Source organism: Hippocampus comes, unplaced genomic scaffold (genome assembly GCF_001891065.2).
Source record: "Hippocampus comes isolate QL1 unplaced genomic scaffold, H_comes_QL1_v1.1 scaffold35, whole genome shotgun sequence".
In the NCBI taxonomy this organism is placed as follows: Eukaryota; Metazoa; Chordata; class Actinopteri; order Syngnathiformes; family Syngnathidae; genus Hippocampus; species Hippocampus comes.
Genome location: NW_017805279.1, coordinates 1,082,184 through 1,106,786, shown reverse-complemented (window position 1 = coordinate 1,106,786; position 24,603 = coordinate 1,082,184). Strand labels below are relative to the sequence as shown.

The window sequence follows — 24,603 nt, the reverse complement described above, 5'->3', positions numbered from 1 at the left end:
GAAGTGAGAACACTAGCAGTACAAAATATAAGTCTACAGTCCGCTAAAAATCTTTTAGACACTTTCATTATGTTTACACTTCAAGTTTGGACGAGGGTGATTACAGTTTACGATTTGTAATTGGAGTGATTTTTTTTTTTTGGCTCAACTTCTGTTATAGTTGATTTTTAGAAGAGGTTTGCGGGTCGTGCTGTTTTAGTTTCGTTTTTTATATACATGTATCGTAATGGGTTTCAAAATCAAAACGCTCAACCACAATATATATATTTTGACCTCACGAAAGTGCCAGCGGCTACCGCGAAAAGATGCCTGTGCAGTTGGCACCTTGGCCCAAGAGCTGAATTTGTTCCGTGCTCACTTTTGTAAGTCGTCACTATCTCAAAACATCTTTCCCCATATTACAAGGTTGCAACCTTTCAAAACGGACCAATCCAAATGTTTTTTTGTTTTTTTTTGTTTGTAGCAGTCAAGTGATCAGGCCCCCTTATTTTCGATCCCGGCATCCCTATGCTACGGCATAGTGATGGCACTCAATGACACCCATTAAATGTAGTGATTCAATATTTTTAATTTGTTCAAGTGTTGGCATTTACATCCATTGAAATTTTACGTTTTAAAAATCAATAAAATGTCAGTAATTAACCACACATATGCTTGCCTCATTTCAGGACTTGAGTTGATTCGAGTTGAAACATTTAGGACAGTTAAACTGATTAGTCACACAAATTGAGAGGATTAAATAGATGTATTGTATTTTGATTAAAAAAAAATGGGAGTTGAATTTAAAATCAATACCGATTTGAAATGTCGAATTTCGAGGTAGACCAACATATCACCACTGAGCTTTTTTTTTTTTGTTTGTTTTTTTTGGGTTGCCTATTTTCATCTCTCGGCGGCGTGACACCATGCCATCTTCATCTATCCACTTTCCTTCCGGAAATAAAGTGCCACCTCAGCAAATCTGCGGCCTCTTCATGGGTCCAGATCTCCTCAGGGTGCGAGTGTGCGGGTTTATAAACTCTGGCGTGGGCTCAACTTCGAATGGCCAACATGGAGTTGATTTCCCAGATGAGGTTGCGGAGTTGATCCATAATCTGCTTCAACTGCTGGTTCTTCTGCTTCAGCTTCTGTTGTAAAAAGCAAGACAAGTTGCACATTATGTGGCTGTTTTTTTTCCCACCATTAAAAAAATAATGGTGGGAGTACCGTATTTTCCAACAGTGCGCCTTATAATCCGATGCGCCTTATATATGGATCAATATTCAGATTTCTTGGACGTAGTATTTGAAATGTTCTGTAAAGCGCTTTGTTACAGCTGCAGCGGTTGTGAAGGCTCTATATAAATAAAACTGCATTGTATTGTATTATCTCCATCTAGTGGAGTCATAACGCAATCGCAGCCACTATTGTAGCTTCTATTCTATGTGCCTTATAATGCGGTGCGCCCAATATATCAAAAGAGTTTTAAAACAAGCCATTCGTTGAAGGTGAGCCTTATACTCCGAAGCGCCTTGTCGTGTGGAAAATAAGGTAATTATAAAATAAAATGCCAGCCAAAAAAAAAAGTCCACAGCGTGCTTGGCATTTCTTTTTGCAATGTAGACCGTTTCAAAGAATTTGCGCATGCTGCATAGCGTCTTCGATTCATTTTCATTTCATTTAAAATCCACAAAAAATTTGACAGCTAAAACGTCGAAGGTGGCGACTGAAGTAGTGCCATTATGTCTAAACGTCTCACAAATGCTGGTCCAACGTGCAATATACTGAACCTCATATCCACGCGTAGCTGTGGATTGAAAGGCTTTCATCATCTCCACGTCAGATTATTCTGGAGACTCCCCCGCCCCGCAAATGACGGAGACAGCTTCGACTGCAGCTGTCAGACGTCTTGACTCAATGCAGGTATTTCCCACTTGTCAAATGCAACATTAATGCGCCGTGTATAGTTATGTGCTGTATCTGCAGTGAAATCTATTGCAATGAAATCCATCACCGTCGCTCGGCAACGCTCCTTCCGCCGGGACTAATTGCGGGCCCGCAGATAACACCTGGAGCCATCGATTTCACACCGCTCTCTTAATATGAACCGTTTAGCCGATTGTCCTTGAAGATAATCCCGAGTGGAACATTTGGAGGCCTTCCAGTTTCTCGCTCGCTCTCTAAAAGGACTCTCGTTGCTTCTGACGAACACTCTTGCCTAGATCTTTCCCTTTGCTATCTCCCGCTTTGACTTTGAATTTTATTCTGAGAGCGAGCGTGCGCGTCGGTATGAGGGTGTCTTTTGCGTGATATGCCTCATTACGCTGATGAGCGGCTTTTGAAATAATGTGGCCGTTTCTGAGATAGTATCCGGAGCCGTTGTAATTTCAGGTAATAGAGCACTGTGTTGTTGACCCCCCCCCCCCCCCACACACACACACACACACAAAGCTTTTAAAGGAAAGTGCATACAGTTAAGTGCACTTGTCATGAGAATTTCAAGCATAGCTGGGTGAATTTGGCTTCGGAGGCAAAACGTTTGCCTCATTTCATTCTTGCGCCACATAACCAGCCGAGCACTTGGAATAAAAGCCAGATATGAAATTTCGCATTTTCCACAGTTGGAAATACCGACGGAGGCAGCAAATCCCTCATTCACGGAAGTTATGTAAATAACTCACTCCAATGCCAGTCTCACAAAAATTCTTCAGCAACTTCAGGTAAAAAAAATATTTCATTGACAACCTCAGAAGTACCAGGAAGGGACCTTGACACAATCTCCTTTGAGGCAGACTGGCGACACTGTTGCACAGACAAAAAAAAAAAAAAAAAAAGTGCACTCTCGCTTTCCTTGTCTCGCAACAGCCGAGCGCACCAACTATATTTTGATGTCTTTTCAATCTGTAAAATGCTTCTCGTGACATGCGGCCTTGGAAGGGTGGTCAGCGACTCCTCAACAAAAAAGGTCGGTTCAGATGTCAAACACACAAATGGGTAAATGGTGATTTACAAAGAAGGATTGGGGCTTGCCGGCAAATGCGTAGTTAACATTATGAGCAAATTAAGAGACGATGTTTGCCCTCCTCCAAAACGGGAGTTGGAGTGTTGCCTTTGTGTGGCGCCTTGCATTTTTAAAATGTTTCTGGGCATTATGGATCGTGGAGCAAGCACAAGATGGATACTTGTAATATCCGCTCACGTGCCCCAGAGAGCACAGAACTGCGACGGCGTTTCTTTAAAAGCTCATCAACTGACTTTTTGGGATTGTTTGAAAGGAAATGTGCTGCAAAGAAGCATCCAGACTGCTCCTAGCAACAAGGCAGCTCGTGATTTTAAACAATTTAAATATTCTCAGATTTCTGCAGCCCTTCCAGGAGAGCAGATCTTTGTTTTGTTTTTTCTTTCCAAAAAGAGACATTTTCAAAATATCTGCTTTTACTTTGGAAAAGAACGCTAAATATTTTAGCCTAATTTCCTGACACGGGACACACCTGACATGGCTCCGTGCTAATCCCACAAATGTTTGTTGCTTACAAATGTGGCAATATTGAACAGGGTCATAAAGCGGGTTTTCCAAAGTTAGCCTTCCTGCCAAGAAGTGCCGTTATAATTTACCAGACACACATTTCTTTACTTTTCGTGCTGTGAGTTCCGTTCAAATGTACAACTATTTTAACACCATGTCCTTTGAACATTTTCATGACGATACGTTTCACTTCTAGTCCCAAAAACGTTGACAAAGACGGGCGGCGTGACATGCATACGTTAGCTCTGATTTGATCCAAGTTGCTTCATCATTAAAAAAAAAAAAAAACTAGTTTTGAAAAAAAAATGAACATTTTGCTATGCGGAAGAGCCGAGCGTTACTTTGAACAATCCTCTCTTCTTCTACCATTGTCTGAAAGACTTCCTCATGCTGCCTCCTCCCCGAGTCCAAATCAGATCGAAGATTCCGTCTTCAGTAGGATGGTGACAAACAAACCAGTAACAAGGGTTTTTTTGTTTTTTGTTTTTTTTTCTGGGACAGAGTTTTTCATTTCAGCTCCACTGGCCCCCTTCAGATTTCCAAATCAATGCATTTCGGTGGTAAGACATCTCTTATCTGAACTCCAGTGCACTCAAGTGCCTTTTGAAGGCCGCTTTCAATTAAAAGTCGATTTCTGTTGGCGGGCTGCGTCGCTTGAAGTCATTCTTCAATGGGTGCATCAAACTAGTAATTGGTTAACACTTTGGGATTTGTCAAATCGTCACGCTTATCAAGCGTCATAATTGCCATCGCGCCATTAATTAGGGTTGTATTATCGTCACATTAAAAGCCGATTGGGGAGGGTTTGTTGCGCCGTTAAAACCGTATGGAAAAAAATAAATAAAATAACGCTAATCTTGTAATGGTATTACAAGATGTATAAAGTCATTTATCAGCATCTACCGCATTTAAATTAAAAAAAAGCTTTCGGTGAGTATTAAGACCCCCGCCGTTGCCTTTTGAAGAGGAGATTTTGAGATAGCGGCGGCGGGTCGGAAACGAATGAGATTCAAATACTTTGTGAAGAAAAAAAAAAAAAAAAAAAAAAAAAGTGCACTCTCGCTTTCCTTGTCTCGCAACAGCCGAGCGCACCAACTATATTTTGATGTCTTTTCAATCTGTAAAATGCTTCTCGTGACATGCGGCCTTGGAAGGGTGGTCAGCGACTCCTCAACAAAAAAGGTCGGTTCAGATGTCAAACACACAAATGGGTAAATGGTGATTTACAAAGAAGGATTGGGGCTTGCCGGCAAATGCGTAGTTAACATTATGAGCAAATTAAGAGACGATGTTTGCCCTCCTCCAAAACGGGAGTTGGAGTGTTGCCTTTGTGTGGCGCCTTGCATTTTTAAAATGTTTCTGGGCATTATGGATCGTGGAGCAAGCACAAGATGGATACTTGTAATATCCGCTCACGTGCCCCAGAGAGCACAGAACTGCGACGGCGTTTCTTTAAAAGCTCATCAACTGACTTTTTGGGATTGTTTGAAAGGAAATGTGCTGCAAAGAAGCATCCAGACTGCTCCTAGCAACAAGGCAGCTCGTGATTTTAAACAATTTAAATATTCTCAGATTTCTGCAGCCCTTCCAGGAGAGCAGATCTTTGTTTTGTTTTTTCTTTCCAAAAAGAGACATTTTCAAAATATCTGCTTTTACTTTGGAAAAGAACGCTAAATATTTTAGCCTAATTTCCTGACACGGGACACACCTGACATGGCTCCGTGCTAATCCCACAAATGTTTGTTGCTTACAAATGTGGCAATATTGAACAGGGTCATAAAGCGGGTTTTCCAAAGTTAGCCTTCCTGCCAAGAAGTGCCGTTATAATTTACCAGACACACATTTCTTTACTTTTCGTGCTGTGAGTTCCGTTCAAATGTACAACTATTTTAACACCATGTCCTTTGAACATTTTCATGACGATACGTTTCACTTCTAGTCCCAAAAACGTTGACAAAGACGGGCGGCGTGACATGCATACGTTAGCTCTGATTTGATCCAAGTTGCTTCATCATTAAAAAAAAAAAAAAAACGTTGACAAAGACGGGCGGCGTGACATGCATACGTTAGCTCTGATTTGATCCAAGTCTTCATCATTTTAAAAAAAAAAAAAAACTAGTTTTGAAAAAAAAATGAACATTTTGCTATGCGGAAGAGCCGAGCGTTACTTTGAACAATCCTCTCTTCTTCTACCATTGTCTGAAAGACTTCCTCATGCTGCCTCCTCCCCGAGTCCAAATCAGATCGAAGATTCCGTCTTCAGTAGGATGGTGACAAACAAACCAGTAACAAGGGTTTTTTTGTTTTTTGTTTTTTTTTCTGGGACAGAGTTTTTCATTTCAGCTCCACTGGCCCCCTTCAGATTTCCAAATCAATGCATTTCGGTGGTAAGACATCTCTTATCTGAACTCCAGTGCACTCAAGTGCCTTTTGAAGGCCGCTTTCAATTAAAAGTCGATTTCTGTTGGCGGGCTGCGTCGCTTGAAGTCATTCTTCAATGGGTGCATCAAACTAGTAATTGGTTAACACTTTGGGATTTGTCAAATCGTCACGCTTATCAAGCGTCATAATTGCTATCGCGCCATTAATTAGGGTTGTATTATCGTCACATTAAAAGCCGATTGGGGAGGGTTTGTTGCGCCGTTAAAACCGTATGGAAAAAAATAAATAAAATAACGCTAATCTTGTAATGGTATTACAAGATGAATAAAGTCATTTATCAGCATCTACCTCATTTAAATAAAAAAAAAAGCTTTCGTTGAGTATTAAGAACCCCGCCGTTGCCTTTTGAAGAGGAGATTTTGAGATAGCGGCGGCGGGTCGGAAACGAATGAGATTCAAATATCACGTGCTCGTGCTTGATGACAAGCATGCAAAGGGAGCGAGTGGCGAGTGGGGGCTGGGGGGATGTAGCAAGTGGAGCATAAATGTGCTTTCACTCAGGATTCCTCTGCTAATCCGCCCTGTCGCTGGCAACTCAAATCGCAGCTTTGACTCTGTGGATGTGGCTGGGAATTACAAGTGTAAGTGTCTGTGAGTGAGGAGAAGGGATTAGACGCGAGGAGAGGAGCAGAGTGGTAGAGAAGTAGACTTTTTGGGCTCCGGTTTTGCCAGTCAGAATCACGCAGTCATCGGGGAAAACCGAATGAGACAGAACTACTTGTTTCAATGTTTTGGAATTGCAAACGAACGATACTCAGATAGCATGACGAAGCAGAGCGGCGACACGAACGCCCGTTTTCTACGTGATGATAATCGAGGCTCAATGTTCATTTTTACCGGCGGGTTTCATCCAAACGCATCTCGTGAATATGTGTTTATTATTTCAATAGTTACTCAGTCGTGACATTTGAATAATGCACACGCCAAACTTTTTTTACTTTTTTTCCAAGGACCGAAATAAAAACAAATGACGAAAAATATCATTCACGGGTTAGCTAAGCTTCAACAAGCCGCATATCACGTGAGGAGCAGAATTGGAAAGTAGTTAATGTCTGACGGCAGGTTCTTTCGATTTATTCCCCCCCACCCCATCAAATAAACTGCACATGCACTAAAATCCTCATCAAATTGGCAAACTTGAGGCAAAGTGAAACTTGTGGAAGTAAGCTGCTTACTGCTCGATGCCTGCCTAGGGAACAGTGACCCTAAGTGGGTTGTGTCGAACCATCTGATAGTATACCCAGAGGGAGCCAAGGCCAAACAAAGTCAATTTGCCACCAGTTCAGAAGAAAAAAGAAAAAAACTTAATTGACTTTATAAACTTTATGGCTTTCCTCAAAGGGAGGACTTAAGTGCCAGTGTGTGTTTGGATTGATATTTCCTTGGGGACTAAAGCCCTTTTTTCCTCTTTTTTTTTTTATAAGGGATAGGCAGATAAAGCCTTCTCTTCTAGCAGTGGCAGAAATACAATAGGCATGTTGTCATCCCCGCATACACCCGCCGCCGGGGTGCTCTCAATATGTCCTCTGCATTGAGGTGGAACAACTGCAGTGTCAGCTGACTGGCGCAGAAAGCACCGTTTGATCAATTTAGCCTTTTGGTATCTGGGAGTTGGCACGCCCTCCGCCTCTGCTGAGCACTCGAGTGCCTGCCAAGTACAGCTATTGATTGGGCTTTACCTTTTTGATTTGGTCCTCACTGCTAATAATTGAGGGCAAGGGTGGTGGGTGGGGTATTGTTGCTTTAAACCCGGCGACGGGTAGCCAAGCATTGGAGGTAAGCCTGAGCAGAATTGCACAACAGAGCAAAATATAGCAATGTTGACTGCAACTCACAAGCTCAGCCCTCTGAGGGCAGACAGGCCGTCCAACTTCATCTTCGCTTTGAATTGAGATCTCTGTCAGGAGCCGATATCATCGAAGCCCCAGCTGAGCACCACTGGCACGGCCTAAATAAACACGGCCCGTCAAGGAATTTTAAAAGGGTAGTGGAAGCTTTGCAGCAGATTGGGAAAAATCGTTGAAAAAAAAATATTTAAAAAATCAGGCGTTTAGGTGAAAGCCGAAGTTCCCAATAGGCCAACGGTGGTTCCCCGTAAGTCGATTAACTCGTTCTGCTCCTTTAACCCTTTCATGCACGCTGTAACCTGATAACATGATAGGCTGTCCACTGGAGAGAGTGTTAATACTATTTGATCGTTGTCATGTTTTGTTTCGATGTTAAAATTTTGGCCATGTCCAAAGTTTGCACAAAAAGGTTCATTTAAAAACAGTTTTGCGAGAACAACCGCAAAGTAAAAAGCCCATTGTGTGTTCAGATTCCCAGTGGTCCAGTCTGATGACATGAGAACTGCCTGAAGTTGTGAATCCTTTTCAAAGTAAATTAAAAACGGCTTTCTTTTCCTTCATCCCTTTTATGTGAACTTGTGTGTTTGACGCTTACGCAAGTCTGCGCCGGAACTTTTCAATATAGGATATAGAGTCATGCTTTTAGATATCAAAGCATATCGGGTTTTTTTTTTTTTTTTGCTTTTATCTTTCCTTTAGGTTTTTAGTTGTGCTTGAAGGGCGATCCCACTCGTCCTGAAAAATGGGGTGAAAAATACACTCCTGAGCCAAAAGACCTCGTTTTCGTGTTAGCAATCGTCGTGAGCTAATAAGCACACGGACTGAATGCACTTAAGCGCTGACTGTACATGGCAGTGGAAGTCAAAACATGAATAATTGGGGGTTTCCTCCGACGCTGGACGCGCTGTGATGGAGTGAAAATTTGTCTGCGTCTCCCTCGGTGAGAGATTTGTGGCCGCTCTGCCCTTCTGACCTTGGCAAAACAATTAAAAGCCCCTTGGCATCCACACAGCCTCTAATGGGGCGCGTGAGACCGCTAATAAGACCGAGGTATGGGCACCTGCTGTGAACAGCCTACTAATATGGAGAATGCACATCGCGGCAAGGATGTGGGGGGTGGGGGGAAGGACCGATGGCAGGAACGAGGGATGGAAGAAGAAAGATGCAGAGAGGGAGGGGGACACAGCAGGGGGCAAATGGATAGAGAACAAGGAGCAACCGTCAAGCCATCCCTCTCCGGGGTCTCGTGGGCAAGTTAGGGGGTCGCGTTTGTTTATCAACAGCTTTTCCACAGGCTCACCCACCTGCTTTGAGAGAAAATGAAGCGCAAGTGCCGCCAGAATTTATAATAAACACCGTGCCAGGTTTGCAAGGAGCGAGAGAAGACAAAAAAAAAAAAAAAATCACGCTACGGATGGATCACTTTTCAATTTGAAAGTGCAAGCACCCACCCCCACACCCCCCCCTTTTAATTCCTCCCTTTCTCATTTGAATAAAGAGAACAGACATGGTAATTAACAGGGTATTAAGAAAGCGAGTGAGTGCTGGGAGGGGAGGGGAGGGGAGGGAGGAAAGGGAGACGGGTGAGAGTGCATGAGAAGAGCAGGGGAGCGGGAGAGATAGCGACGAGTAGACAGGCGCGAAAGTGAGGAGCTGGGGGAGAATTAATAATATGCCAGATCTCTCCAAGGCCTCCTTAATGGGCTGTGACAGGAATTTATTCACACTTAGGCTGGTATCAAATCAAACGCAAGGCAAGTGGCAGTGGCAGGCTTCAGCTCGGGGAAGAGGGGAAGGGGGGTGCTCAGTAGAGGAATGATGGGGGCGGGTGGGTGCATGTCTTACAGGTCCAGCAGGACAACCCCCCCATGGGATAAAAGCTCATCTCCAAGGCAGCCGAGAGAAGACACGGCGCATGCAAAGGGAGTGCGGGCAAAGGCAAAAATGATGAGCGATGTGTCGACGACAAGACCGCCTTGTCCCACGAGCCAGATGGAATGATTATCAAGAGTCGCGATGAATCACCCTGCAAAAAGCACCCTCGGTCCATCAGTCAGACAGAAGGTTGCTTTCCACATATTTGCAAAGGAGCTGCTGCAGACGGCGGGCAAAAAAAAAAAAAAGGCTGCAAAGTTCTGGCTAAATGAGCAGGAAGTTAAATGCTGTTTCCTGTCCTAGTTGGCATGTGAACTGTAATGCGGGCGATTCATTAAGGATGTAATTTGTGGTCACATGAGTGTGACTGCATTTTTTTTTTTTTTTTCAATATCAGAACACTGCATATGCATAAGGACCTGGAATTGATATGCGCAATCACATTCTAGCACACCAGTGGTCTGAGGCACACAGATTGAGCAATCGCAACCCATTAGGCGCCAATGAATTATGGCTAATGCTACTGAAATATTTATGCAAACATTATTAAGTTTCTACCACGCTCAGAAACTTCATACATAAACAGCAAGTCCCGTACTGGATGCGATTATATCGTCTGGCAAACCGCTGCATGGAGCAAAGGTGTACAATCTCAAAAAAAAAGAAAAAAAAGGGGTGGGGGGGGGCTCTACACACCACTTTTAAGCGTACTTAAATTTAAATCCACATTGTCACACCAAGTCGACACTTGTGGCGAGCGATAGGTTTGGGGGCCCGCTTACCTCCTCCCACACCGCCAAGCTTCCTCCAGATCGCATCGCCATCCGTCAGCCAGACTCCGACAAACGGCAATTACCCCAATCGACAGATAACGAGAGCAAGACTATCACTCAGAACCAAGACGCCCCATAGAACATCCAGACACCAACACAAAGGGCTCATCTATCCGCCTCTTCTCTATCACCCCATTCCAACTCTCTCTTTTAACTTTTGTTAGCTGCAGTCCTACTGGTAACCTTTAGTAGCATTATCTTATCACTATGGGTTCGTAGTTGTTACCCAGAATTTGATCACAATCCGGACCCAACCTGCCAAATCCGCAATCAAATGGACTGAGTATGAATAACCCAGCATCACCTCGGTCCCTTTTGGACCCAGTGCTGGGTTATCCATTTTTTCGCAATTTGCATTCCTTTTGACTCGGTAGTTTAAGAGTACGACTGTGGGTCCATCATTTGGCCGATTCTTGCCGATGGCATTTACTTTTATGGATGCTAACCATTTGCGGCAGATGTACAGGCTAATGATTTACGCCACAATGTTCACAAATGTTTCACAGATTTTTTTTTTTTTTTGGTGCATATTCAGGCTTTTTATTACAGTGCATTGTGTTCTTCATCCTGATTGGCTAAGGGACTGTAGACCAATGTCAACAGTCTCGGCGCCTCGTCTCTGTACAGCAGGGGTGCCCGACCTTTTTTGGGGGATCTACTTCACAAGCAACGAACTGCCGGCGATCGACCCGTTACCGCACATGCACGCATACACACCATGTTTGCATACGCGCGCACGCCATGAAGAGCAACAGCCATAGCGACCCCTAACGTGAACGAAACTGAAAAATAAAAGTAGATAGAAGAGTCTTGGAAAAGGAAATCACTGCCTACCTTAACTCATTGAATACCACCCTTTTTCACTGGAGCAACCCCCCTCAGTCCCTCACATTTTACTGACTTTTGACTGATTTGCAAGGCCCACAGAATTTTCTGTTCTACGGTTATATAAACATGCGAAAAGTGAGACTCCCTTCTTTCAGCAGAAAAAAAAACAGTATTTCTATCTTTCTCCTTTCGTTGGCAATCAGCATTAGAAAATTGCTTTGTTTGATGGAAAAGGTCGATTTTCTTCGGAAATCCAGAGAAAATGAGCTGTTTGTAAAAGCATGCATTTCACGCATCATTTCAAGTTTGGCACTATTTTTTGCTTTTGTGACAGCTCAAATACCTCAATAATGTGTTCCTCCTACAAAACCTTACAATTTTTTTTTATAGCGAAATAATTTATTTGCACAAAACTATGAACGAAAGCGCAAATTGAACAATGGTGGACTTTTGCACCACTGCCACCTGCTGGCCATTTTTTTACTATTGCAGTCATTGCAGTCAAGCCTGCTCCTTCAGTGAGAAGTTGCATCAGACTCTCTTGCACCCTCTCCCATGGAAAAAACATGATTGACGCCTTTAGACGTCATGGGGAGGCGGGGACTATGCGTTAACGCTTTTAGACGTCAAAGGGTTTGGATGAGTTAATCGAGACCTGACACGGAGGAATAGGACACATTTTTGCAGCGCGTTACGTGCCGAAACTATCGTACGTACGTATACCGTTTTAAAATGCTTCTCCTGGCGCTCCACATTCTCATTCTTTGCCAGATGAAACCAACTTTGAACGAGAATAATCATTTTTAAAAAGGCTTGCTCTTCTTAGCCTGGGTATCATCTGAAACTAAATTGGTTGGAGAGTAGCTTCCAAACCATCAAAATAGCATCAAAGTAGGTATGCGTCGCACAGCTGTTATTCCTACAATGTATTGTCCCCGTTTCGGGTTTCAATTGTGTTGTGGTCTTTTTCAGGTAGTCTCTTGTTTATGCCGTGGCTCCAGACGGGGGGGATTAGTGAGGGATTGGAAAGCGTGGACATGCGATGTCAAATCGACACTGCTGTTTACCGTGATAGTGTCTCGGGAGCGTACACTTCAATGGATTGCCTCACACCACTCTCTCCTGTCGAATAATAACAAGGCGGCTGCCTGCTCCAAGGTTATTCGACTCTTGAGGCCAGCGTGAAGAAAATACGTATGATTTGGAAAATCCTCTTACGCGGGCACTTTGTCACCCTTTTCCCATCGACGTGACGTCATTGCTCTATCGCCGGTAGTACGATGACAACCATGTATTTGTTTGTCATATTTGTCTTGTTGCAGAGTAATTTTTTTAATGGGTCACGGTTAACTGTTTCATGAAAAAAAATAAAAAAATCTGATAAATAAATGAATAAAAGCAACCGTTGGACATCGTTTACCCCAGAAACAATGAATGTGTAAATTCGCAGCCATTAAGCGTCTGATTTTTACCTGTGCATCAATCATATGAGCTATCGACTCATATTCTTGTCTTGAAAATGGGGGAGGTGTGATCTGAATTTTAACATGTGTGTGACTTCAAAAACCGACACTTCTCTTTTCACTTCGGCATCAATCACCCATCCAAGATTCTATTTGCCCTGCTGCAACTAAACTTTATCACTCGCCGGTTATTTCCTGATCAAACGGATTGACTTGACAACCCACAGCTGTCGGCACATCCATCAATACATTCTTTCATCAATCTGAACCGGGCTTCTCCTCCGCGCATGCCATTTCCAAAACTCAAATGTCGGATTCGCTCACCACCATCGTTTGTTTGGGGCGCAGGCCCAACATTTCGTCATCCTTTTACCCTTCGGTTTAAAATTGTCGCCGCTCAGCCCGACAGCCGCTATCTGCTCATCCATCCTTCTTCCAACACCTGATAGTCCATTTCTCTTTCTGCCTTTAGCCATCAGCCAGCTATTTATCCATGTTTCTCCTTTCTATCACTCTTATCGCAAATCTTTCACCTCTTTCTCTGTCAACCCTTTTACCCGCGCAACGTCAATGCATCTCTCTCGCAAGCCTGTTCTTCCTCGTTTATCGCCTTCCCTCTACTCTGCTATCTCACTCCACTCCCATTTACTCCCATTCCCTCCCCCCCATCCCCAATCCCCGCTTCATCCACAGCCATCCGATCTGGCTGGAGCAACGGCAGCAGATGTGACCCCGGCTGCAAACATCTGCTTCCCTTGTCCTGCTGCGTCTTTACTCTGTTTATCGGACTAACCACTTTAACTCCCCAAAGCTTGCTGCCCTTGTTGCTTGCCTTAATGTGCAGCTGGGAAGCCCGGAGGGGGGGAAAAAAAAATCCCAGCTAAATATGTTCACGTGCGGCGCACACTCAGGGCCAGAGAGGGAATCGCATCTAATAAAAATTGGAGTTTCATCCTTTGGGTTGGACCCAGCGTTTAGAACGGAGAAATAATGAACATGATTATAAAGACATCCCCCTAACCCCCCATTTCACTGGAGTCGCGGCCCATCTGAACCTTATTATATGCATTTTATAAATGGATGGAGAAAAGAACAGAATATTGCCGTTCGCTTCATGTAATTTTAAGGAAGAAATATATCAGGACCTTTATCATTATTGGGAAATAAAATGACGGGATTTTCCGCACTATAAGGCGCTACGGATTATAAGGAGCACCTTCAATGATTATCATAATAAATATTTTAAAACTTTTTTTCAGATGTAAGGTGTGCTGCATTATAAGGCGCATAAAATAGAATGTCAAGACCTCATAAAATAAAACTGGGCCACTAAAACCCTGACCTGTTTTTGGCACAGCATACACAAAAGAAAAATATTTCTCATGCTGCCCAGGCAACCACCTAAAACCGGCATGGTGAGCAAGCTCAGCGTGAAACCTGCCAAACATAAACACATGACCGTGTTCAGGAGAATGTTTGCATGCTGACGTAGAAGGAAGCTTCTATCTACTCGAATCGAATACAAAAGTTCTTTCCAAGTGTCATAGATAACACTTGCCGAGAGCAAATTTCCATGGCGTCTTCTCAACCGCCATACTGTCGACTTGGATGATTTGACAGAACTCAATTTGCATGCTAATGCGTCGCATTGGGGGAAGGTCGCGTTTCAAAACAAGGTTATTTATCTCTTATGTAGAGCAGAATCTTAATAGGGGCCATTTCCACTTCACTGGGGCGTTTTTGTTTTTTAATTTACCGTATGTTTGCAATGGTTTTATTCAAGGTACAGCAATGCAAAAAGGAGGGGAAACAAATTTTGTATTCCAAGGCCTTTTCAACCATTGTGTTAAAATGCTGTTCGGTATGTTTTGTTATGTTGTTCGGGATAAAGCGGAACACAGCTGAGCTCAGGCTTCACCTCAATGTTTCCCTGTTGTGTTAACATTTAAAAGCAGCCAGGGGAGCGCTGCTGCGCAGCTCTTAAAAATAACCAATTCTCCTCTCTGCTGCTGCTGACACGACTGACCTAGGACCATTATCATTGCGGCGCACTCAGGCGGCCTGGCATGCAATATCTGAACAGAGCCCGGCAAATGCACGTAAAGGGAGGGAAGAAACAGAGGGGATTCAACCTGCGTATCCACACACACGCGCACACACACAGGAAATGTGTGCGCGTGGAAAAAAAAAAAAAAAACAATTTCCCTGCTCTGAAGAAAGAACAAAAGCTCTCATTCATTCCGTACATACACATCCACAAACAAAACACATCCACGGTAGATAAAGGGAAGCTAAAAGACTATGATGGGCTTCACCTGAACCTACGCTGCACTCCATATATCAATAACCGCTGCACTTTGATCAAATATGGAAACTGCAGGGAGGTAAACCTACCGATGCCGCGTATTTATTTCTGTATTAACTTTTGGCTTCCCGAATCGGGCCCTAAACAATGCAAGGGTGAAATGTTTCAGCGTGCCACATTTGGGCAGATGCCTTACACGATCGTTCCATTTTTTTTTCGCCCCCTCAACCTTGCCCAAGACAAGAGTTGAAATTTGGTTGGGCATTGGCAGAATCGGCTTCCTTCAATTGGAATTGGCTCTTTCGACAAGGCCGCAAAAGGAATGGAAATTAAGTGTGCACGCAGAGATAGAAATGCACAACGATAAAGTTGTTTGGTTTAGCTTCAGGAGAGTCTATTGTTACTGAACTGCCAGAACCGATTAAGGCTTGGCATCTTCCAATATTTTGCACGCCGGGTTTCACGCTAAAGGCATCACGGGAGCTGGGAGCTGTCGTTCCAGGCTAGCTGGGACTTAAGCGAATTGCGCTGCCGGCGTCGTTCACAGCAGCACAAATCGATTTTGTTCAAATTGCCATTTTTCAGTCCGGTGATGTCATTTCCTTTGTTTTTGCCGGAGACTAAGCATAAGATGGAAAATTGGAAAGACGGACTAAATGTGCGACCAGGACCTGGCAATTTCAGATCACTTGGCAGACTGCCATCGCTCCAACAACAGAGGGACTGAGCTGCCGCTGCCCCTTGACACTGACATTTTGACAATACAGAAAGCAATAAACGCGATGTGTGTCAAACCAAATGGAACGGTACTGCTCGCTGGAAACGGGACAAGAAAATGAACCATTGTGGCAAAAAAGCAATCTGCGGCGGCAAACGCCATGCAACACCGAGGGAGGGATTGACAGAGACTTTTGACTTCTAAGATCAGGATTTTGATAAAATAGCAATTTTTTTGTTACATGATTTCATAGGAAAAGGACCGCGCGGCTTGTCACCCCGTTTGTTTGGTCAGCTTTCTATCTGCGCCATTCAAAAAGGTGTGGCGTGGACGCTATTTTACAGGATGGTGGATGCAATCTGTACAAAGACTTTCAGACTTGACTGACAACGAAGCGTGTCGGTTTAAAGAAGCGTTATCTGCGCTGCGCGTCGCAGGCCCCTCTATCAGTCCGGAGCGAAAAAAAAAAAACCCACACATATGACAGGTAACACATTTGAAAAAGCTCTTAAGAGTGTGCTGACATTTGAGGCCACTCAAAAAGTCAAACGCCTCAGCTAAAAAAAAAAAAAAAAAACCTTTTGGCTCGGGTCTGCTGTCTGGAATTATATATCGAGCTATGCGTTTTTAAATTCTGTGTGGTTTGATGAAGCATTCTGTACCACTTTCACAACACGTAAACAAACCTTCTGAAAAGTCATATGGCGTATAGGATGCTGAAAAGTGTCATGCATTATACCAAAGTCAGGATAATGAACGCAATAGTGGCTTCAGCGTTTGGGAATTATTCGTGTAGACGAAGGCAATGTTGTCTTATCGACTATTGAAAACATCATTACCATTCAAAACACGCCGCAAAAATATTTGCTTTTTCTCACTTGACTACGGAACAACCGAGAGACAGACGACCTAGAAAGCAAAATGCGTTTTTTTTCCCCGTTTTCACCTACCTACTCCAAACAAAACCAAATGATCCACCTGGTAGAACCCCACAAGTCTATTCAAAAAAAAATTACGTGTGTTGGCGTGGCTTACTGGGAAAAAAAGATAACTTTTACATTTACCGTATGTGTTCCCATCCAGCTCGCTGCCTCGGGGGGGGGGGAGTTATCCTCAAACAAGTCAGTCAGGCACATTTCCTCCCTAAATTCCACAGCGTAGCCTGATAGGAACTGCATTCCCCACGCGGCCTTCATCACGTGTCTCAAAGGTCAGGAAAAAAGATGTATTTACTTGATTATTTTATTAGGTAATTGGAGGACTGGACCGATTTCCCCCTCGCGGAAAAATATCTCACAGAAAAGTGGCGAGATACGGCAAAGCACAGGGCGCTGCAGTGATCACGTAGAGTAGACGAACGTACCAAAAGTTAGTTGTGATAAATCCTACGTGTCAAAAGGTTCTTTAAAGCATGTACCAAATAGAAATAAAAAGGAAAAGCTATTCAGGGAAGGCTCTCAGCTCTATTTAACTCAATACTCGAGCAACCTTGTCCACGCCAGCACGCGGCCACCGTGAATGACAGGCAGTGATAAAGGTTCACGGTATGAAACACTATCAAAGCACAAGGGAACCACATCGGTTTGAATAGTTTCCGAAAGCCGACCTTGTCGTTTGATCACCTCTGGCTGGAACTTCATGCGTGAAACCCTGAGAGTGCGGCTCGAAAACAACAAAAAAAAAAAACAATACCTTGTTGACCTCCTGGATTTCTCTCCTGTCCTCGGCGGTCGGGCGGTTCTGGCCGGCTGAGTGGTCGTCATGTTTGGTGCCGTCATCTTCCACAAAGGGTATCAGTTGCTGGAATGGACAGGAACAACAACAACAATATAAAAACAGGCACCCACATATTATTGAGCTTCCACTGGATAATTGTGATCAGATATGTCCTAGCAGGTTTTTAATCTCTGCCAATGTTGAACGAATTAAAATGTGTTTGCCTTTATGCCTCTCTTGGATAAAAGCATCACTTTTATGTTTGAGTGCAATTATAGGTTCAAATGCTGCATTTACGGGGCAATGTTGTCCCAGCGCAGGAGTGAAAATGGGGATTCGGTGTAAGCTTGTGAGTGCAAGGTAAGTCTCCTGCACTCCCGAGAACATCGCGAAAGGCAGGACAGAAAGTGAGGAAATTCATTCATTTTTAAACACCCCCGTATGGCTTGACCTTGTCCTGTCCACACTACTGGCGGGAGTGATATGCAAGAACATTCAAGCAGTTCGCTTTGGACGTGCTTAGTATCAGAGTGACCCCTAGTGGTCATCTCCCACGAAGGTAGTTTACATGCGGCCGTCATGTTTCTGACAATATGTAAAAAAAACGGCAACGGGGCTCACTTGAACCGCGCTTCTCTTTCCCTTTGGGGTGGCCAATTGCATTTCTATATTGTCGCACAGCGAGCAAGGGGCCATACGGTCGTGGTTGTGGAACACAGAAGGAAACTAGAGTACACGGGAACAATATGAAGGCTCCACGTGTGGGTGTGGAAACTGATTAAAGAAACCTGCAAGAGCCTGGGGCAATAATTGACTCGTGACTGAATGGAGACTGTAGTCATCAAAGATGTAGAAGAAATAAAACGGACAGAAAAACAAGTTGAATCAGAAATACAGCAGTAGAAGAGGCATCGGGGGAGGCGTGAAAGGGGACGACACAAGTGGAAAGGATGAATAGCCAGAGAGAGCAGAAACAGAGGTGCAGGCCAGCGGGAGAAATGACTTTAAACAAAGAGGGGACACATGACCAAAAATATATGTCGACTGAGAAAGCCTGAGAAAAGATACAAACGTGCAGATAATATCGTGCTTTCTGGCCTACGTCTGGCCAGCCTCCCACAATACGACCTCGGACTCTCGGGGAGATGGGAGCAAGGATATGAGCAGGATATTAGACAAAGTGTGAGCTTGTCTTTGGTTCAAGAAGGGAAGCTTGCGACGGGTAGAGGGGGGAGAGAGTTTTTTTTTTTTTTTTTTTAAATTGCACTACACTGAAAAGAATTTTTTTAAAAAAGGATCTGGCCTGACTTTGGCAGCTGGAGTGTGCGAGGGGGGTAAAATGTGCTGAGCGAGGGGGGGCTAAGATGGATGACGAGTGTCGTGAGTGTGCCAGTGAGTCATAACTCCCGCCTCCCCCATGAAAAGATGGATGTGGTTTCCTGCCTCGACAGAGAAGAATGGGCTAATGAAGTTCACCAGGTTGCCTTGCTATATCAGAGAAAAGTGGGAAATAACTTGAGTAGTAAATAACAAAAAAGGAAAGGAGACGGCAGGAGCACAACCCGAGGAACGTGAAGGAAATGGTTCGAGGGAAAAGCCAAACGGGGTTCAGGCTAGAAGACTAGGAGCAGGAAAAAGGGAAGAAAAAGACACCAGTATGTAAGGGCTTGAGAATTAGGCCGCGACGACAGCTGGAAAGAAAAAGAAGAAAAAAAAAAAAAAGAAACGCCGACGTGCCTTTGGCCCAGCTGTTCGTTAATCGGGTCTGTTGCAAATTGGGCTGCAATGAGGTCACGCTGCCTGAGTCATTGATTCCTCTTCCTGTTTGGGGCAGCCAGTGGTGAGCGGATGTCAGGCAGGCACCTAAAACGTCCGGGATGATAAATGGTGCGCATGCTGGGGCCAAGATCAACAACGCTCTGTCCTAGGTGAGCATTTGAGCTGCGCTACGGCCGGCCAGCCCCGAACGGAGCCGCCGCGGAAGCGATGGAGCATTTTATTGACACCAAAGAAGAAAAATAACTTCTCAAATGATTAAATGAACAGAGATGAAAGTGGACTTTCCTGAAAATTCCGGAAAAGTCCGCTGCGCTCTGCTGTGCGTGCGTCAGCAAGAACATGTACGCACGCGCGCGGTCTTTTGGTTTCAACCAATCAGCGCCGACGCAACGGATGACACACGCGACAACAGCTAAGCTAAGCTAGCCGAGACGACGTGACGCTCGAAGTCGGACGGACACGTTTTTCTGCCATTCTGTGTGTTGCCCCATTTGTCAATTTTTATTTATTTATTTATTTTTTTTTAACGACAATAACTGTTTTGTCCATGGCGTCTTTTATTCGATCCACTGGGGGTTTAGTTTGTTGTTGTGTTTATAAAGAGATGAAAATCTCTTTACTGTTACTAGTGTTAGTGCCTCAACATGGCTACGCTAGTGAAAGCAAAACAACGAACTCAAATGCGTTTTTCGTTCAATGTTGTCAACTAATATCCGGATGAATTTTAGGCAATTTTTCCTCAATTTTCCGGAGAATTTTTCATGAAAATTTGAAAATCCGGAATTCCGGGAAAATCCGGAGGACTTTCATCACTGAAGGTTCACACCACAACAATGACAGTCCCGGGCTGTCAAACTCACGGGAGAAACAGACAAGGATGAACTGATTTGGAATGGAGGGAATAAAATAAAGCCGTCTGCCTGAGCTTGTGCAGGATTTTCTCCAGCTTCCTCCCACATTTCTACAACATGCCTCATATGTTACACGACGATTCAAAATTCCCTAAGATGCCCACTCCAGTGTGTACCCCTCGACCAAAGTCAGGCGGGATAAGCTCCAACTCGCCTCTGACGACGGCCGGATGGACGTGAAAGCGAATCGATAGTTAGCAAATCCATCTGCTGACTTTAACCACGGAGGCATTTTTGAGTCCTTCTCAAAAATGCCTCGGAGAAAAATAGACTTTATGGCGCAAAAGAGTAGAAAGTGGCAACGATGGAAGATTTGCTCCAATTCGGGACTGATCTTTCACATCCTCCGTTCTCAGAAGGGATTAGCTGCAAACCCAACTGTAGAAATTTTGCGGGTCGGTGACAGTCCGAAATCTGATCAAAAAGTCTTGCTTGTATGGATCCCCCTCCCCCCCCTGCACAGTGCATGACCAACAAGGCGGGCGTGCGTGTCTTGTTTGTGAAACACCTTGAACATCCTACAGTGCACACATGCAAGTCTGCGAGTGGGACGCGACCCACATGTGCATCGGTGTGCATCCGGTCAGGCATGCGTTGAGGAAGTGCAGCAGAGCTTAAGTGCTGCTGCTCCGCAAGGTGGATGGCGGACCGTAACCAGCCTAAAAGACACGCTGGGGGACTCACCTGAGAGGCCCACTGGATCTGCTGCAAGCATAGAAAAGAAAGACCTAGAGGGAGTAGATAAGAGCCCCCGCAAAGTAAAGATCAGTGTCTATGTCTGCGGGTGCGCGTCTGTATACAGTATATGCCTCTTTTTTTTTTTTTTTTTAAGGGACATACATAATCGTAAATCAAACTTGCGCACTTTAATATTTGCTTGCCCATCCTTTGCGGTTAATTACAACCTAAAGTCTGGAACACATACAGCGGACATCGCCGGGTGCTAGATTTAATTCCTGGTGACTCTCTGCCAGGCCTCTCTGTCTTCAACTCCTGCTCGTTCTTGGGGCATTTTGACTTCAATTTAGTCTTGAGCCAACACATAATATTCCACTTCTTTGTTTTTAAGAAAAAAAAAAAAAAAAAACGAGTTGCTTTCACTGTAAGCTTCGGGTTATTGTCCATCTGCACTGTGAAGCACCACCCAATGAGTTCTGAAGCATTTGGCTGAATATGAGAAGATTTAAATTGGGAATTTCTCCATTGTGAGACAAATAAATATTTTCTTATCGTAACAATTCCTCCCAACCCAAATTTTGGTCTTCGCTGGTTTAGTTTTAGACATTTTTGGGAGGTTTCAGTAAAAACTGAGCACCGTGTGACAAAAATCAACTTCCGTTGCTTTGTACTCATGTTTGCAATATTTGTTTTTTTTTTTTCCCCACAAGTCATACCTCTGGAAGTATCGGGTCCAGCCCAGCGCAGTTTTCGGAACATTTGTCGTAGACGAGGCGCAGTTTGCGGAACAGCACGGAAAGCATGCGAAGATGCTCCTGCAGTTTTCCCAGTCTATCCTGGTGGGTGTTGGGGTGGTAAGTGACTCCATTAGGCAGCTGAGAGGGACCAGGAGAAATGTTGTGTTAAGTAAATGCCCGCATCGATCCCCAATGACTGCTAAGCGCTCTCTGATTTGCAGTAATCCTCCAACTCGGACAAAATAGATGCGGCTTCATTGCAATTTCTGAATCGCCTTCCTCACCGTTTAAGAATGACAGACCCGTTCGGCATGAAAGGAGGACGTTTGTGGAAATATGAGGGAAACAATTGCAGAGAGGAAAATACGAGACGCATCTGATATGAAGTGCTTGCATAACGTGACAAAAGCCTGCCTTCGGGGCAAATGAGGTGAAGAGCGACTATTAGAGAAATATAAAAGAACTCGACAGACAAGAAGGCACAATGAGAGATAAGAAGGGGGAAAAGGGAAGATGAAAATCTTTTGTGGGTTGTAAAGAAAACCAGTAAATAAAAAAACTAATAATAAATAATAATCTCGTGTGTGGCCATTCTGCAGTTGAGGGCGGTTTGTACGGATCTTTGTGGGCTGTGACTTGAGTATGTGGCAGGATTGGCGGTTTCCCAGAAGCAGGAAGTCATCCATGATTAACGCAGGCCGACCTCGTTGTCAGGACACGATCAAAGCTGAGCTGCATTTTGAGCACGCAGCGATCAGGCATACTAAAGCGGCTAAAAAAAAAAAAAATCATGGCTAAAATATATTAAAACTCATAAGTCAAGGGACTTTGGAGTTTAATAAGGTCCAAGCTCATAGCTCCGTTCACTCATCCCAAATTACTGTTCAACATTGGAATCTATTTAAAGGCCACTAAGGCGTACCACTGAGCACGCAAAATATTACAATTTGATGTTTTTTAAAGAAGGGGGGGAAAAAAATACATTGTGCTTTCTTAAAAACTAAATAAAATATAAAGAAATTATTTGAATTATTGTACATTGAATGTGTAACTTGAAGGGGCCTTGCCGGCGCAGCGATGCCAGGAGTTGGAATCAGCTGGCCTGTTATAATTCATTTTGAATTAGTCTTTCATATTCATTCATAGCTCATTTGCTTTTAAGGATAAGCCTAACCTATAAAGCCAAAACATCTAGAGATAATAAAACTGATCTTGTATATAGATTAATGTATTGCTTGAAATTGTGAAAAAAAATACATATATATGGGAAGAGAATCATTCAAAATCATTCATCCATACTTGCGAGCCAGCCGGTCTGCAATTCAGCCCGACTTTTATGCAACATTGGGACTTGTTTACATAATAACCACTCCCACACCTTGTTCTCCGCCAATCACATGACGAGCAAGGTAGTTGATGAAACGCGGCCTCCACAATCAAAAGGCAATCGAATTTGTACGGCCAACGCTCACTCTTATTTTTTGCTTATGGTTAAATTTGTCAGTAGTGGCTTCAAGAAAGTGTCATTCATTTCCAGCCTGGATGAAAAAGGGTGAACTTTATCTGCTCTGGAGAGAGTCTCAGCGTCTCCAGGAGTCACGGAGCATCTCCGCCTCGGGTCGCCATGGTAAATGGATGTTAAGTGTGCCGTGCCACATTTTGCTTTAAGTGTGCCGTCTCCTTTTGTTTTATTAATGAGTGATTAGTAAGCATAGAGAGGAAGGTGGAAATACCTGCATATTCCTGAGGAGCTGGAAGATCTCCATGGTCCTGAGGACAACATCTTGGACTGTCTCCTGGCCAATGCGGCACAGCGAAGCCGTGTTGACATCACGGGCTGCCTGGGCCTGCTGCTGCTGTTGCTGAGGCGGTGGCTGCCCGGTAAAAGGTGACACTAGTGGAGGGGTTGTCATGAAGACAGCAGGTTGATGATTGAAGCAGTTCAGACCCTTATGTGCCTTGATCAAATGGAAGATTGCAGGTTACTCGAACTTTTTGCCCTTCATCAAAACATGAGACTTGAATTTTCGTAAATACCATCCGGCATGATTGAACTACAAGCAAACCATCAAATACAATTAAAACATTGTGTGAGAGATTTGGAAGATGAGTGAAGTGGGACAAATAAGCGTCAATTAAACGTCAATTGAGGGGGGGGATTTAGAAGAGGAAAATCACTTTCGGCCAGCTAATGCTCGCTATCAAGTTCTTTCGTAAATTAGAGTCTTTTTAAAGTGTCTTTGGATCAGTAAAAGTCGTTAAAATGACATCGTGAATAGAGAACAACACAACCGACTGCCATAAAACGCGAGGAAGAAGCAGAGGCTAGGGAGTAGTTCCAAATGAAAAAGTGGAGCGTTTGTTGTCAAAGCTGAGTGAAGAGCCAGAAAAGGCGACAGCAGTTTTTAGGAGTCGTTGGCTCTCTAAACAAAACTTTAACACAGCTTAAAACGTTTAAGTTTGTGAACTAACACGTTTGACAATAAATTATATTACCTGTGTGGCGATTATGTGTCCGTGTTGATTGCATGTCAAGTTCTCAGCTGTGGTGGACGGTGGAAGTATCGCGAGAAGTCTGAAACCTTAACTGCAGAAATAGAAACGCAAAAATAATATAAGTCATGGAATACGGCTCGTGGAGTCGGACCCACTTGGTGTGAGGCCATTAGTAGAAAGACTAATTAACACTCGTCCAACATGAAGTGATCCATAGACTGTACTTGAGAGTTTTCTAGCTCCTTTTTGCATTTTGAAGAGAACATTTGGAGCGTTACGGTTAAGCTTTTAAAAGCCATGAGTTTATGTTACCTAAGGTCACAGCGCCATGAAGTGGTCCACTTAGCAAATAACAGGCAACATGCCCTGCATGTTTCCCAAAATGAAACATTGCCAACCATGCATGCCTCTCTATTCAGCCTAGAGAATTATTTAGTCCAATGAAAAATAGTATATATGTTGTCGGACAT

General features: G+C 43.9%; 1 protein-coding gene across 3 annotated transcripts; it reads right to left on the bottom strand.

Annotated features, from left to right (window-relative positions):
* Window positions 1–548: 548 nt before the first annotated feature.
* Window positions 549–24,235, bottom strand: med30 (mediator complex subunit 30). Of its 3 annotated transcripts, none has more exons than XM_019870865.1 (5): window positions 24,134–24,232; window positions 23,371–23,531; window positions 21,617–21,775; window positions 17,509–17,616; window positions 549–1,127 (listed from the first exon to the last, which is right to left on the bottom strand). In XM_019870865.1, exons 1-5 carry the CDS (start codon window positions 24,165–24,167, stop codon window positions 1,032–1,034), a joined length of 558 nt encoding a protein of 185 aa, XP_019726424.1. In that variant the 5' UTR covers window positions 24,168–24,232; the 3' UTR covers window positions 549–1,031. The 3 variants fall into 3 exon arrangements, with proteins under 3 accessions (XP_019726424.1, XP_019726425.1, XP_019726426.1); XM_019870866.1 differs by having other exon boundaries at window positions 23,371–23,595; window positions 24,134–24,198; XM_019870867.1 differs by lacking the exons at window positions 549–1,127; window positions 17,509–17,616 and adding exons at window positions 18,814–19,395; window positions 20,907–20,950 and having other exon boundaries at window positions 24,134–24,235.
* Window positions 24,236–24,603: the final 368 nt, after the last annotated feature.

Bases quoted from the DNA above. Each gene is read 5' to 3' on its own strand.
- med30 (XM_019870865.1), bottom strand. From the start codon at position 24,167: ATGCAATCAACACGGACACATAATCGCCACACAG. The intron at 23,532-24,133 runs GTAATATAATTT...CCCCTCCACTAG, and splicing joins GACACATAATCGCCACACAG to TGTCACCTTTTACCGGGCAG. The intron at 17,617-21,616 runs GTATGACTTGTG...TGTCCATTCCAG, and splicing joins TGGACCCGATACTTCCAGAG to CAACTGATACCCTTTGTGGA.